A 16,933-nucleotide genomic window follows, 5' to 3' on the forward strand; every position below is an offset into this window, starting at 1 on the left:
ACGATGAGGTATTATCTCATCTATAGTTCATAGTCCCTCCGCCTCCTGCAGACACAAGGAGAAATATTCAGACCTTTCCATGGACCAGAATTCTCAGAACGTGTATAACAAATTTGTGAAATTGCCCCACGAGACTGCGTGACCCCACAGCCACTCAGCAATTCCACATCCTGCGTTACGCAACTCTCACACAGGTTCTCCTCTCTTTATGTTTGACTGCTGACATTTCCCATAGACTAATGCCGGCCACTCTAAACCCAATCACAATTGAATCAAGACAGTCCGATGTAAAATATCTATTGAAATATTTATTAACAATGTTAAAGAAACCTTAGCAGCAGGTTTGAGGGTGCTGGCTTGTGTCCTAAAAACTATACAAAAGAATTTACACCCAGGAGAGATCAAATCAGCTTCGAGAACCTTTACACGTTCATTTAGTAACACATTGATATATTCATATAAAAACAGACAAAAACATCACCAGCTTTCATGACATCAAACTGACGAAAACCAAAACTGCTCTATTAAAAAAAACGTGATGTTTTTGTGCAGTAGAAAATTAAAAACACTTGTGTTGTTCTCTGTGGTATAAAAACGTGGGAGGTTAGAGGTGTGTGTCTGCGATGGGGATGCGTCGTAGTTCTACTATCTGAGACGGGGCCGTACTCCCACCGTCATGACTCCCGTGGATCGACTCGTTGTCGCTCAGATTAAGGCCCGATCCTGACAGGGGGACAGAGACAGCGCATGTCAAGCATCACTTATTAATAATGCTGTCATCTCTGGTCCAAGGCGTAGTGCGCGTTCATCCACTACTCTCTGTACACTACACCGTGGATCAGAGCTATGATAAATGTTTGACATCATTCAGTGTTAACTTAGAGACTCGTTAACAAAACATCAAGTCATTTGTTCTTTGTAGACCGAAGATTTCAACATCAACACCTGCTGCAGTGTCCTGTGTGAAAAGAGACTGATCAATAATCAACACTTTATGTAAAATAGCATTTTCAACATTACCAAAGGTATGAACAATGGAGTATCCAAAATGGCACCCTATTCCCTATATATACCCCAGGACCCATGGGGCTCTCGTCAAAGTAGTACACTATTAAGGGAATATGGTATTGTTTGGGATACACCTATTATGAAAATATACAGGTCCATTAAAATGTCTGCATACTTTCTATCTGGTTCAAGAGTGGCCAGGATTGGTTGTTTTTTTACCCATAATAATCACCCCCCCCCCCCCCTCTATTCTGTTTAACCTTGAAGAAAATAGGAAATACTGTAAGTAGTTGGAGCGCTTCAGGTGTTCCACAACAACCAAAGGGGGTCTTGGAGGCACTCTGATGAAGACATAATAGCAAATATTTGTGTTTATAAATTTTTCTTTATGCTTTTCAATCTTGTTTAACCTTGATTGGTTGTTGTTTGACCAGTAAGAGAGGTAATTAAAATGTAAATGCCACTCCATCCATACCTGTATTCCTCTTGAGGCTGAATGTTGGGGTGTACCGATGGGTGAGAGCGTTTCTCTGGCTATCTCTAACTCATCCTCCATAACAACTGCCTATTAGAATACAACGCACACAATCCACGTCACAGACGGCAGAAGAAGGGTTAGCGCTCCTCTCCCCGAGGCTTTTGTTTACGGTAACATTACCCTCTCTACCCAATCCACTCTCATTAACACCTCTGACTCCCTCCAAGTCCGCTACCGCCAGGGAGACTTTTAATTTAGCATCACCACGGCAATGGACAAGTGTTTTTCTGGGTGTGGATACTGGTGTGTATTCTCGGCCCACTCCCAGGGGCCCGGTTAGCATTGAGGTGCCAGATTAACCCGTTTAGCATGGGGCCCTTCAGGGGCTTGGCTGGCCACCACGAGGAAGGGTCAAATCCTTTTCCATGATATGGACACGGCTACCAGGCTTGACTGGTATACAAGTTAAATGTCACGTCTCTTTCCATGGGGTGTGTTTCTATGAACAGAGATCTTAATTGGTGAGAGAGAGAAGGAAGGTTAATAAAACTAACATGTGTCCTCTCTAAAGAATCCAACCGCAGTGAACGTAGTAGCTATGTGTGGCGAAGAGACGTCCCATCTAAACTGTATGAGGATGTCACGCTACATGTCATGACTCTTTCACAGAGCACTGACGGCTTGGTCACTACGAAAGAGCCATGACATCACCATTCTATGGTTTCGTCCCCAATGGAATCCTATTATAGTGCACTACTTTGGACCAGGGGCTATATATATATTCCATACAGAAAAAGTACTGAGCACCACTTGGCATGTGTTCAGTTGGGTCCACCACTTGGCATGTGTTCAGTTGGGTCCACCACTTGGCATGTGTTCAGTTGGGTCCACCACTTGGCATGTGTTCAGTTGGGTCCACCACTTGGCATGTGTTCAGTTGGGTCCACCACTTGGCATGTGTTCAGTTGGGTCCACCACTTGGCATGTGTTCAGTTGGGTCCACCACTTGGCATGTGTTCAGTTGGGTCCACCACTTGGCATGTGTTCAGTTGGGTCCACCACTTGGCATGTGTTCAGTTGGGTCCCATACTTGGCATGTGTTCAGTTGGGTCCACCACTTGGCATGTGTTCAGTTGGGTCCACCACTTGGCATGTGTTCAGTTGGGTCCACCACTTGGCATGTGTTCAGTTGGGTCCACCACTTGGCATGTGTTCAGTTGGGTCCACCACTTGGCATGTGTTCAGTTGGGTCCACCACTTGGCATGTGTTCAGTTGGGTCCACCACTTGGCATGTGTTCAGTTGGGTCCACCACTTGGCATGTGTTCAGTTGGGTCCACCACTTGGCATGTGTTCAGTTGGGTCCACCACTTGGCATGTGTTCAGTTGGGTCCACCACTTGGCATGTGTTCAGTTGGGTCCACCACTTGGCATGTGTTCAGTTGGGTCCACCACTTGGCATGTGTTCAGTTGGGTCCACCACTTGGCATGTGTTCAGTTGGGTCCACCACTTGGCATGTGTTCAGTTGGGTCCACCACTTGGCATGTGTTCAGTTGGGTCCACCACTTGGCATGTGTTCAGTTGGGTCCACCACTTGGCATGTGTTCAGTTGGGTCCACCACTTGGCATGTGTTCAGTTGGGTCCACCACTTGGCATGTGTTCAGTTGGGTCCACCACTTGGCATGTGTTCAGTTGGGTCCACCACTTGGCATGTGTTCAGTTGGGTCTACCACTTGTTATTTAGGCAGCATGAAGCGATTACTCTGTGACTTGAGAATGGGAGGGGTGATATATCAGTCTGCTGTTAGCCCCTTATCTCATTAAACGTTGATGACTGAGGAAAAACGGTTCCTAAGGGTGCAGGATTAAAGCTCTGCAAAGGAGTGATTGAGCAGGGCCAGCAGTAATAGCTACACACACACACACACACACACACACACACACACACACACACACACACACACACACACACACACACACACACACACACACACACACACACACACACACACACACACACACACACACACACACACACACACACACACACACACACACACAGAGAAAAAAACACACAAAGGTTAAAAGCCATATGTGAGTCACCCATATTCCAGATGGAGAATGTATGCTCAAGTACAAATTGGACCTTTAGTCTACGAGGGGAATATGATATTCCAAGTTTTCCCATGTCACCCTGCCTCTCTGCACACTCCAGTGGCCTCCAGTCTAAGCTCGCATCCACTACAGGACCATGGTATTTGCCTATGGAGCAGCAAGAGGAACTGCCCCTCCCTACCTTCAAGCTTTGCTCAAACCCTACACCCCCAATCCGGGCCCTCCATTCTGCCATCTCTAGTCTCTTGGCCCTCCCACCCCTATAGAAGGGAAGCTCCAGCTCATCCAAGGCTAAGCTCTTCTCTGTCCTGGCACCCCAATGGTAGAACCAGCTTCCCAGGACAGCAGAGTCCCTACCCATCTTCTGAAAACATCTGAAACCCTACATCTTCAAAGAGTGTCTTAAATAATCCCACAGCACCCAGCCTCCCTCACACCCCCTCCTCACACCGACCCCTCCAAAAAGGCCTTTCCTGAACTAACACTTGACTTATTTTCCCCCTTACTAGCTCTGACCCAGCTGATAGCTACTTTATTGAGGAAACATATTCTTGCTATGACTGTGATATGTGGTTATCCGTCTCCCACCTAGCAAACTTCAGATGAATGTACTGACTGTAAGTTGCTCTGGATAAGAGCGTGGGGTCAATGACTAAAATGTAAAATGTAAAGAATGATGTATACTGAGTCATTGTAACTTTAGCCTACGAGGGTATAAGATGTGATTTGTATTTATAGTGAGTCATTGTAACTTTAGCCTACGAGGGTATAAGATGTGATTTGTATTTATAGTGAGTCATTGCATTTTTCACTTCTCCCATGACACCATTATGGTGTTGAGGAGTAGGACAAGGAGTTTTTCCTGAGCATGTGACCTGACCAGGAATAACTCTGGACTCTAGTTATTGGCTTCATATTGATGGCTGATGAGGAATACGTGTGCAGGATTTGCAATAGGATCCGTCCCAAATGGCACAGTATTCCCTACAAAGTGCCCTATGGGCCTTCGTCAAAAGTAGTGCACTATATAGGGGGTTGGGATTGATGTGGTAAGGGTTCAGTTTGTGTTTTGCCCACTACCTGTTTATGTGTAAATGTCCAAATGCCAAATATAAAAAACCTTGAAAAAAGTAGTGCTTTACATAGGGCATAGGGTGCCATGTGGGACTCAGCGATGATGATTCTTACCAGTCTTTAAGGCAAATATGAGGTCATCAAAGTCCTGGGACTCATCGTCGGCCACTAGGTTGGTGTTGATGAAACCTCCGTCGGTGGCATAGGCTCCGCCCTGAGGGCTCTGCTTAAACACACTGCTGGGCTGGCTGTCCAAACGCAGAGACGCACGCTCCCAGTCCGCGGACACCTGCCACACACACACACACACGCACGCAAGCACACACAGCCGCAGAAACGCGCAGACACACACGTTTACAGACTGAATATGGTATTATCAAAGACAGCCACTCCAACAAATTTCAACAAGTTGAAATAACAGACCCTAAAGTATGTCAGGGTTCCATTTCTACAGTGCCTTTTATGAGCTAACATTTGGAGTGTCTGGATGGCCAAGTGGTTATCCTCAAGGCGTTTCATAGACAACACTAACCAGAGATGAGCGTGTAAATGGGTCACCTAAATCTCCATGATTAATGCAATGACACACAACAGGCCCATTCTGGCACCAAGTCCGCTCTGGGTAGCAGAGAATGGGCCTGTGAGCCGTGTAATCACGTCTGAGACATGGAGGGTCACACAGAGTCTGTTGCCCAAGCTCCCCAAAGGGTTAATGCAGGATGAGGCGTCAAGTGGGCCTCGTACAAAATCAGGCTCTGAGCCTGCTGCTGATGAATATGAGACAGAGAGAGACACAGAGAGAGAGAAAGACAGAGAGAGAGACAGAGAAAGAGAGAGACACCGAGAGAGAAAGACACAGAGAGAGAGAGACAGACAAAGAGAGAGACAGAGACACACACAGAGAGAGAGAGAGAGAGAGAGAGAGAGAGATCACTGAATGTCTACAAGAGTAGTGAAGGAAAGAGAGTTCAGCACCCTCCCAGACAGCTAGACAGGCAGACAACTAGCTAGACAGACAGGCAGGCAGTTAGACACAGGTAGACAGACATGTATACAGTTAGACACAGGCAGACAGTTAGACACAGGCAGACAGTTAGACACAGGCAGACAGGCATACAGTTAGACACAGGCAGACATGCAGAAAGACAGTTAGACACAGGCAGACAGACATACAGTTAGACACAGGCATACAGTTAGACACAGGCAGACATGCAGAAAGACAGTTAGACACAGGCAGACAGACATACAGTTAGACACAGGCATACAGTTAGACACAGGCAGACATGCAGAAAGACAGTTAGACACAGGCAGACAGACATACAGTTAGACACAGGCATACAGTTAGACACAGGCAGACATGCAGAAAGACAGTTAGACACAGGCAGACAGACATACAGTTAGACACAGGCATACAGTTAGACACAGGCAGACATGCAGAAAGACAGTTAGACACAGGCAGACAGACATACAGTTAGACACAGGCATACAGTTAGACACAGGCAGACATGCAGAAAGACAGTTAGACACAGGCAGACAGACATACAGTTAGACACAGGCATACAGTTAGACACAGGCAGACATGCAGAAAGACAGTTAGACACAGGCAGGCCAGGTGTAATAGCTTATCTCAGTGTTTCTTCATCTGGTCCTGGGGAACCTAAAGGGCTGCACATTTCAGTTTGAACCCTAGCACTACATAGCTGATTGAAATGAACAACATATCATCAACAGCCAGACCGACAGCTGGTGTACTAGCCTATCTGAGCAGGCCTGTAATGACAGACAGCACTGCGTAATTGTCTATAATGGGTACAGAGTGTCTAGATCTTGGTGAATTAGGCACCACCAGGCACCAGTGGATTTGTCATATCCGCTCTGAAGGGGGTTGACGAGATGCCTCCCATGTACCAATCCCCTCCGCCTCTCTCGCCCCTCCCTTTCCTTTCCACCTCTCAATGTTCTCTCTTTTGTCTCCAGCTCCCTCCGCTCTGCTGCTGGGATGGACCCCAAGGTTCCAAATCACAACATTTGTGTTCTCATGAAAAAAACAGGATTAGTCGATTCCTACTTTGGAAAAAAAGGGACTGAGTGTTCCCAGGAGAAATGACATAACATCTGCCCCCCCCCAACACTGGGCAGGGGACAAAGGGGTATGGGAGGTAAGGGTAAAGCAGACTCAGAGCTTTGGTAACAGTGGTCAGCCAGCCAGTCAGCTAGTCAGTCAGCTAGTCAGTCAGTCAGTCAGCTTGTAGGGCTTGAACAGGGCTTCTCACTCTTTCTTATCCATTTTTCTCCATAGTCTGGGGCAGTGAGGGAGGGAACAATGGCAGGGCGACACTGCATGTGTGTTACCTCCTCCATGGTTCTGATGAGGTTCTGGGTGGACTTGTTGATCTCCCCCCCTATGGTGGCGGCACCCCCTCCCTGGTAGGCGGAGTCTGGACTGCCCTGGCCGTTCATCTCCACCGTGTAGCTGGCCTTGGCAGGCCAACATAGCTGGTTGTGCATCAGGAAGTACACAGCAAACACGTACAGGCCCTGGGGAGAGGGCACAGGGCAAAGGTCAGGGGTTATGTGTGTGTGTGTGTGTTATTGGAGGAGGTTAGGTCACAGCCCTACACCACCCTGGGAGAGAGGACATAAGAGGTACAGAGGCTCAGCGCTAACCAGCCAGCTTCATGTGTTGTGCTGTTGTCTCTACCTTTTGCCCTTCAAGCTGTTGTCTGTGCCTAACAATGTTTGTACCACGTTTGTGCTGCTATAATGGTTTGCTGCTGCCATGTTGTGTTGTTACCGTGTTGTTATGTTGTGTTGCTACCATGTTGTGTTGCTGCCATGTTGTGTTGCTATCATGTTGTTGTCATGTTGTGTAACTACCACGCTGTTTTGTCATGTGTTGCTGCCATGCTGTGTTGTTGTCTTAGGTCTCTCTTTACATAGTGTTTCTGTGTCTCTCTTGTCGTGATGTGTGTTTTGTCCTACATTTGTATGTTTAATCCCAGCCCACATCCCCACAGGAGGCCTTTTGCCTCTTGGCAGGCAGTCATTGTAAATAAGAATTTGTTCTTAATTGACTTGCCTAATTAAATAAAGGTTGAATGAAACATTTAAAAGCTAGCTAGGGAGAGAATGATTTCAGTAGCATTTAACAAGACAGATACAAATCAATTTATAGGATAATAGAAGACAGAAAGAACGTAAATTATTAAATGAGCGTGAACGACGACATTACTAAACTCAATCAGGGACATTCTAAACATTCTACAGCCTCATCTCTAAAATGTATTAAATACTTTTATCCCCCTCATCAATCTATACACAATACCCCACAATACCCCACAATACCCCACAATACCCCATAATACCCCACAATACCCCACAATACCCCACAATACCCCATAATACCCCATAAGGACAAAGAGAAAACAGGTTTTTAGAAAATGTTGCATATGTATTAAAAATAAAAAACAGAAATACCTTATTTACATAAGTATTCAGACCCTTTGCTATGAGACTCGAAATTGAGCTCAGGTGTATCCTGTTTCCATTGGACATCCTTCAGATGTTTCTACAACTTTATTGGAGTTCACCTGTGGTAAATTCAATTGATCAGAGACAGGATTGTGTCGAGGCACAGATCTGAGGAAGGGTACCAAAGCAATTCTGCAGCATTGAAGGTCCCCAAGAACACAGTGGCCTGCATCATTCTTAAATGGAAGAAGTTTGGAACCACTAAGACTCTTCCTAGATCTGGCCGCCAGGCCAAACTGAGCAATCTGGGGAGAAGGGCCCTGGTCAGGGAGGTGTCCAAGAAACTGATGCTCACTCTGAAAGAGCTCCAGAGTTCCTCTGTGGAGATGGGAGAACCTTCCAGAAGGCCAACCAGCTCTGCAGCACTCCACCAATCAGGCATTTATGGTAGAGTGGCCAGATGAAAACCACACCTCAGTAAAAGGCACATGACAGTCCGCTTTGAGTTTGCCAAAAGGCACCTAAAGGACTCTCAGACCATGAGAAACAAGATTGAACTCTTTGGCCTGAATGCCAATGTAAACAGGAATGTGAACAGGAACAATCACCCCAAAAATACCCACAGAATATGGCTGCCTAAATATGGTTCCCAATCAGAGACAACGATAGACAGCTGCCTCTAATTGAGAACCAATCTAGGCAACCATAGACTTACAAAAACACCTAGACTACCCAATCAGAGACAACGATAGACAGCTGCCTCTAATTGAGAACCAATCTAGGCAACCATAGACTTACAAAAACACCTAGGCGGGAAACACCCCCATAAAAACATACAACATTTTAAAAAATCTGTTTTTGCTTTGTCATTATGGGGTATTGTGTGTACATTGATGAGGGGGGGAAAAACGATTGAATCAATCTTAGAATAAGACTGTAACGTAACAAAATGTGGAAAGAGTCAAGGGGTCTGAATATTTTTTTGAATGCACTGTACCTAGAACACACTGAAACATTTGTTTGTTTACTTGACCTATTCAATCCAGACTTACATCTCTGCAATGCAAGAAAATAACCATCCTGGACATCAAGTAAACATCAAGCTTCTAGTTCCCTAGATGTGATAGGGCCCAAAGTCTTCTCAGGAATATTCTATCCATTCGCTGATGTTTGCCCTTCCTGTACAGATGTCCTCTGATGTAGCCTAGTAGCTTCAGAGCAGTGCTAACTAACCACTAACCAGGATGTAGGAAATATAGCCAGTGCACTGGAGCCAGCTGGCTAACGGCTGCTCAGTGGACTACTGCATGTAGTGATGCTGCTGTGGTTTAGAGATGGTAGAATACAGCCATAGCATTAACAATGTCTATAGAGTTTAAATGGATGCAGAGAAAATACCTTCTTTGCATGTTTGCACACACAGCTGTTGTGAGCAGAAACAAACAGCCTTTTACAGTCAAAGAAACAGTCACTCCAACAACAATAACAACATGGAAAATGATCCTCATGGAAAAGGTACCGCATGAGGGAGATAACACGAAACATCCTGAATGAGAGTGAAACTGCCAAGTGTGCAATAGCATAGAGGCACATAAGCAACTGTGGTAAAAAAATGCTACAGGACAGAAGCAAGTGTGATAATCAGATACTATACCAACTCAATAGATAGCTAGGATAACCTACGTCATTGTAATTATTCCTTAGGGTTTCTGAGGCTTATGGCAGCCACAACAGTAATCCGTGATCTGAAGATTTGCTATCCTAATCACCTAATTCAAGCTAATGCAGCACTGTACTTTACATTTCCTGTCTGTTGATTCCACTCTATTAATGTCCATTAGTGTTGGTGATGACGTAACCTTAATGACTGTGTCATGACACAAATATCAGTGCCCTGATTTCAATGTTCCTCATCTCCCCACAAAACAAATTGTTTTTCCTCTGTAAACGCAGACTCTCAAAGCAGAACAATTGTCCTTTAATTGTGTTCCTGCTGACAGCAACAGCTTCACAACAGGTTCAAAACAGCCCGACGCTGGCATCGCTAGGAGAGAGAACAGTAGCAGTAGCAATAGGAGTAGAGGTAGGAGTAGGAGTAGGAGTAGCAGCAGTAGGAATAGTAGGAGTAGCAGTAGTAGTAGGAGTAGGAGTAGCAGTAGGAGTAGTAGCAGTAGGAATAGGAGTAGCAGTAGGAGTAGCAGTAGGAGTAGGAATAGCAGTAGCAGGAGTAGCAGTGGAGTAGCAGTAAAAGTAGGAGTAGCAGTAGGAGTAGCAGCAGGAGTAGCGGTAGGAGTAGCAGTGGAGTAGCAGTAAAAGTAGGAGTAGCAGTAGGAGTAGCAGCAGTAGGAGTAGCAGCAGGAGTAGCAATAGGAGTAGCAGTAGGTGTAGCAGTAAAAATAGGAGTAGCAATAGCAATAGGAGCAGCAGTAGTATCAGGAGTAGCAGTAGGAGCATCAGTAGCAATAGGAGTAGCAGCAGGAGTAGCAGCAGTAGTAGAGCAGCAGGAGTAGCAGTAGGAGTAGCAGTAGCAATAGGAGTAGCATCAGGAGTAGCAGTAGGATGAGCAGAAGTATCAGCAGTAGTAGTAGGAGTAGAAGTAGAAGTAGGAGTAGCAGTAGTAGTAGTAGTAGTAGGAGTAGCAGTAGTAGTAGCAGGAGAAGCAGTAGGAATAGCAGTAGCAGTAGGATTAGGAGTAGCTGCAGTAGGAGCAGGAGTAACAGTAGGAGTAGCAGGAGGGGCAGTAGAAGTAGCAGCAGTAGGAGTAGAAATAGCAGTAGCTGTAGCAGGAATAGCAGTAAGACTAGCCGTAGCATTATCAGTAGGAGTAGCAGGAGTAGCAGTAGGAATAGGAGTAGGAGTAAGAGTAGCAGTATCAGGAGTAGCAGTATGAGCATCAGTAGCAATAGGAGTAGCAGCAGGAGTAGCAGCAGTAGTAGAGCAGCAGGAGTAGCAGTAGGAGTAGCAGTAGCAATAGGAGTAGCATCAAGAGTAGCAGTAGGATGAGCAGAAGTATCAGCAGTAGTAGTAGGAGTAGAAGTAGGAGTAGCAGTAGTAGTAGTAGGAGTAGCAGTAGTAGTAGTAGTAGTAGGAGTAGCAGTAGTAGTAGCAGGAGAAGCAGTAGGAATAGCAGTAGCAGTAGGATTAGGAGTAGCTGCAGTAGGAGCAGGAGTAACAGTAGGAGTAGCAGGAGGGGCAGTAGAAGTAGCAGCAGTAGAAGTAGAAATAGCAGTAGCTGTAGCAGGAATAGCAGTAAGACTAGCCGTAGCATTATCAGCAGGAGTAGCAGGAGTAGCAGTAGGAATAGGAGTAGGAGTAAGAGTAGCAGTAGCAGGAGTAGAAGTAGGAGCCACAGCAGCAGGAGTAGCCGCAGTAGATGTAGCAGTAGGAGTAAGAGTAGCAGTAGTAGCAGTAGGAGGAGTAGGAGTAGGGGGAGTAGTAGCAGGAGTAGTAGTAGCAGGAGTAGCAGTATAAGTAGCAGCAGTACACGTAGCAGTAGTAGTAGTAATAGTAGCAGGAGTAGCAGTAGGAGTAGCAGTAGTAGAAGGAGAAGTAGCAGTAGCAGGAGTAGTAGCAGTAGGATTAGGAGTGGCTGCAGTAGGAGTAGGAGTAGTAGCAGTAGCAGTAGGAGAAGCAATAGCTGTAGATGTAGCTTTAGAAGTAACAGTAGCAGTAGGAGTAGCAGTAGGAGTAGCAGGAGTAGTATCAGGAATAGCAGTAGCATTAGCAGTAGGAGTAGCAGTAGCAGGAATAGCAGTAGGAGTAGCCGTAGCATTAGCAGTAGGAGTAGCAGTAGCAGGAGAAGCAGTAGGAGTAAGAGTAGCAGTAGCAGGAGTAGCAGTAGGAGTAGGAGTAGCAGCAGTAGAAGTAGCAGTAGGAGTAAGAGTAGCAGTAGTAGGAGTAGCAGTAGGAGTAGCAGTAGCAGGAGTAGCAGTAGGAGTAGCAGGAGGAGTAGCAGCAGTAGGGGTAGCAGTAGGAGTAAGAGTAGCAGTAGCAGTAGGAGTAGCAGTGCAGTAGGAGCGCTCTGGAATATCTAGGTCAGATGTATTTGTTTAGAGTTCAATCGCTGGTCTTGAACACAGCTCGCTTTGTAAACTCATTACATGTAGAAAAGGAAACTGTCTGTTCCAGATAAATTATTCCTGTCTTACAGAGAACACTCCCTGGAAACGAATGCTTTGTTGTGGTAGGGGTGGGGGTGGGGGCTAGTTGGCCTCTCTCTACATCTTCAGGGGATTTGTCCTGTACTGGAGCTTATTGTAGCAGGGAAGACGTAAATGACAGGCTGTGAAACAAAGCCATGTCTTAGACAAAGACACTCGATTGATCTCCATGAAGTCTTGATATCAACTGGATAACATTGGAGGAAGTAGGTCATACTGCTGGTCAAGCTTTCAATCCAAGGTGGCATAGCAGTTCAGACGTCTTTTGTCCTCGTCTTGTCGTGTCCTGTATATATATATATATTTACAACTTTTTCACATACATTTTATTTTTATTTTCCATCAACTCATCTTCAAAACACTCTCCTGCAACCCGCCTCACCAATGTATATTTATAAAAAAGTATTATTTACCTCAGATCTGTAATCCTCCAAGAAGCTAGCCAGAAACTCCAGGAGGCTGGCCTGAAACTAGCCAGAAGCTAATCCAGAAGCTAGTTCAGAAGCTAGTTGGCTCCTTTACTGGCAAGTCGTTGGTGTTCAGCTAACCACGGTTTGTGGTCATCGGCTATCCTTTGGCTCGAAAGTCTATCGCCAGTTCTGTACGGCGCAGCGCGGCTCGGAGCGGAGCATACCGGACCAATTTTTCTCTCCATGTCCCTGGATTTCGACTGCTCTCTGGACATTCATGCCCGGATCTCACAGCTAGCTAGCTGCTATCCGTGTGACTATCGGCCTTCGTCGATTCCGGAGCAAACATCAATTGTTCCGGAGCTAGCAAGCTCCGTCAATCACTCCTGAGTTCCATCAATCGCACCTGGGCTGCAGTCGCCTATCCGGACCCGGTTTGCTGCCTTCGCGGAGCCCCACCGGGCCTTCACAACTGGACTGCCGACGTTATCTACCCGAAGGAGTTATTCGGCTGGCTCCTCCGTCGCGACGTTACCTGAACGCCCATCTGCGGCCTGCTAACCGTTAGCTGTCTTACCGGCTGCTATCTGAATAGACAATCGGACATTTTTTATTTTTTATTATTTTTTTTATTTTTTATTATTATTATTATGTTTTCTTCTTGGGCCTCTATAACTATATCTATTGTTTTTATTTTTGTTGTTGTGTGATTTGGATTGATCCCCTCTACCACACGGAACCCCACTAATCTACTGACGGAGCGCAGGAGGTGGCTAACAACAGACCTCCATCCTATGCTAGCTTGCTACCGATGCCCTGGCTAGCTGTCTAAATCACCAACCAACCTCTCCACTCACCGGACCCTTTTGATCACTCGACTAAGCATGCCTCTCCTTAATGTCAATATGTCTTGTCCATTTCTGTTCTGGTTAGTGTTTATTGGCTTATTTCACTGTAGAGCCTCTAGTCCTGCTCACTATACCTTATCCAACCTATTAGTTCCACCACCCACACATGCAATGACATCTCCTGGTTTCAACGATGTTTCTAGAGACAATATCTCTCTCTTCATCACTCAATACCTAGGTTTACCTCCACTGTATTCACATCCTACCATACATTTGTCTGTACATTATACCTTGATGCTATTTTATCGCCCCCAGAAACCTCCTTTTACTCTATGTTCCAGACGTTCTAGACGACCAATTCTCATAGCTTTTAGCCGTACCCTTATTCTACTCCTCCTATGTTCCTCTGGCGATGTAGAGGTGAATCCAGGCCCTGCAGTGCCTAGCTCCACTCCTATTCCCCAGGCGCTCTCTTTTGACGACTTCTGTAACCGTAATAGCCTTGGTTTCATGCATGTTAACATTAGAAGCCTCCTCCCTAAGTTTGTTCTATTCACTGCTTTAGCACACTCTGCCAACCCGGATGTTCTAGCTGTGTCTGAATCCTGGCTTAGGAAGACCACCAAAAACTCAGACATTTTAATTCCAAACTACAACATTTTCAGACAAGATAGAACTGCCAAAGGGGGCGGTGTTGCAATCTACTGCAAAGATAGCCTGCAGAGTTCTGTCCTACTATCCAGGTCTGTACCCAAACAATTTGAACTTCTACTTTTAAAAATCCACCTCTCTAAAAACAAGTCTCTCACCGTTGCCGCCTGCTATAGACCACCCTCTGCCCCCAGCTGTGCTCTGGACACCATATGTGAACTGATTGCCCCCCATCTATCTTCAGAGTTCGTGCTGCTAGGCGACCTAAACTGGAACATGCTTAACACCCCAGCCATCCTACAATCTAAACTTGATGCCCTCAATCTCACACAAATAATCAATGAACCTACCAGGTACCTCCCCAAAACCTTAAACACGGGCACCCTCATAGATATCATCCTAACCAACTTCCCCTCTAAATACACCTCTGCTGTCTTCAACCAAGATCTCAGCGATCACTGCCTCATTGCCTGCATCCGTAATGGGTCAGCGGTCAAACGACCTCCACTCATCACTGTAAAACGCTCCCTGAAACACTTCTGCGAGCAGGCCTTTCTAATCGACCTGGCCGGGGTATCCTGGAAGGATATTGATCTCATCCCGTCAGTAGAGGATGCCTGGATATTTTTTAAAAATGCCTTCCTAACCATCTTAAATAAACATGCCCCATTTAAGAAATTTAGAACCAGGAACAGATATAGCCCTTGGTTCTCCCCAGACCTGACTGCCCTTAACCAACACAAAAACATCCTATGGCGTTCTGCATTAGCATCGAACAGCCCCCGTGATATGCAGCTGTTCAGGGAAGCTAGAAATCATTATACACAGGCAGTTAGAAAAGCCAAGGCTAGCTTTTTCAAGCAGAAATTTGCTTCCTGCAACACTAACTCAAAAAAGTTCTGGGACACTGTAAAGTCCATGGAGAATAAGAACACCTCCTCCCAGCTGCCCACTGCACTGAAGATAGGAAACACTGTCACCACTGATAAATCCACCATAATTGAGAATTTCAATAAGCATTTTTCTACGGCTGGCCATGCTTTCCACCTGGCTACTCCTACCCCGGAGTAACAGCACTGCACCCCCAACAGCAACTCGCCCAAGCCTTCCCCATTTCTCCTTCTCCCAAATCCATTCAGCTGATGTTCTGAAAGAGCTGCAAAATCTGGACCCCTACAAATCAGCCGGGCTAGACAATCTGGACCCTTTCTTTCTAAAATGATCTGCCGAAATTGTTGCCACCCCTATTACTAGCCTGTTCAACCTCTCTTTCGTGTCGTCTGAGATTCCCAAAGATTGGAAAGCAGCTGCGGTCATCCCCCTCTTCAAAGGGGGGACACTCTTGACCCAAACTGCTACAGACCTATATCTATCCTACCGTGCCTTTCTAAGGTCTTCGAAAGCCAAGTCAACAAACAGATTACCGACCATTTCGAATCTCACCATACCTTCTCTGCTATGCAATCCGGTTTCAGAGCTGGTCATGGGTGCACCTCAGCCACGCTCAAGGTCCTAAACGATATCTTAACCGCCATCGATAAGAAACATTACTGTGCAGCCGTATTCATTGATCTGGCCAAGGCTTTCGACTCTGTCAATCACCATATCCTCTTCGGCAGACTCGACAGCCTTGGTTTCTCAAATGATTGCCTCGCCTGGTTCACCAACTACTTCTCTGATAGTTCAGTGTGTCAAATCGGAGGGTCTGCTGTCCGGACCTCTGGCAGTCTCTATGGGGGTGCCACAGGGTTCAATTCTTGGACCGACTCTCTTCTCTGTATACATCAATGAGGTCGCTCTTGCTGCTGGTGAGTCCCTGATCCACCTCTACGCAGACGACACCATTCTGTATACTTCCGGCCCTTCTTTGGACACTGTGTTAACAACCCTCCAGGCAAGCTTCAATGCCATACAACTCTCCTTCCGTGGCCTCCAATTGCTCTTAAATACAAGTAAAACTAAATGCATGCTCTTCAACCGATCGCTACCTGCACCTACCCGCCTGTCCAACATCACTACTCTGGACGGCTCTGACTTAGAATACGTGGACAACTACAAATACTTAGGTGTCTGGTTAGACTGTAAACTCTCCTTCCAGACCCATATCAAACATCTCCAATCCAAAGTTAAATCTAGAATTGGCTTCCTATTTCGCAACAAAGCATCCTTCACTCATGCTGCCAAACATACCCTTGTAAAACTGACCATCCTACCAATCCTCGACTTTGGCGATGTCATTTACAAAATAGCCTCCAATACCCTACTCAACAAATTGGATGCAGTCTATCACAGTGCAATCCGTTTTATCACCAAAGCCCCATATACTACCCACCATTGCGACCTGTACGCTCTCGTTGGCTGGCCCTCGCTTCATACTCGTCGCCAAACCCACTGGCTCCATGTCATCTACAAGACCCTGCTAGGTAAAGTCCCCCCTTATCTCAGCTCGCTGGTCACCATAGCATCTCCCACCTGTAGCACACGCTCCAGCAGGTATATCTCTCTAGTCACCCCCAAAACCAATTCTTTCTTTGGCCGCCTCTCCTTCCAGTTCTCTGCTGCCAATGACTGGAACGAACTACAAAAATCTCTGAAACTGGAAACACTTATCTCCCTCACTAGCTTTAAGCACCAACTGTCAGAGCAGCTCACAGATTACTGCACCTGTACATAGCCCACCTATAATTTAGCCCAAACAACTACCTCTTTCCCAACTG

The 16,933-nt window shown here is 46.1% G+C and overlaps 1 protein-coding gene across 1 annotated transcript in view; it reads right to left on the reverse strand.

The window, feature by feature from the left end:
- Positions 1-288: 288 nt before the first annotated feature.
- Positions 289-16,933, reverse strand: part of LOC109872102 (adhesion G-protein coupled receptor V1) — a 280,286-nt gene continuing 263,641 nt past the window's right edge. The window contains exons 88-90 of the mRNA XM_031817533.1: positions 7,029-7,214; positions 4,791-4,965; positions 289-723 (exon numbers count right to left, since the gene is read on the reverse strand). Of these exons, the coding sequence (XP_031673393.1) occupies positions 605-723; positions 4,791-4,965; positions 7,029-7,214 (480 nt within the window). The 3' untranslated portion in view covers positions 289-604. The remainder of the gene's footprint in view (positions 724-4,790; positions 4,966-7,028; positions 7,215-16,933) is intronic.

The sequence above is a fragment of the Oncorhynchus kisutch genome, linkage group LG3 (genome assembly GCF_002021735.2).
Source record: "Oncorhynchus kisutch isolate 150728-3 linkage group LG3, Okis_V2, whole genome shotgun sequence".
NCBI lineage: Eukaryota > Metazoa > Chordata > Actinopteri > Salmoniformes > Salmonidae > Oncorhynchus > Oncorhynchus kisutch.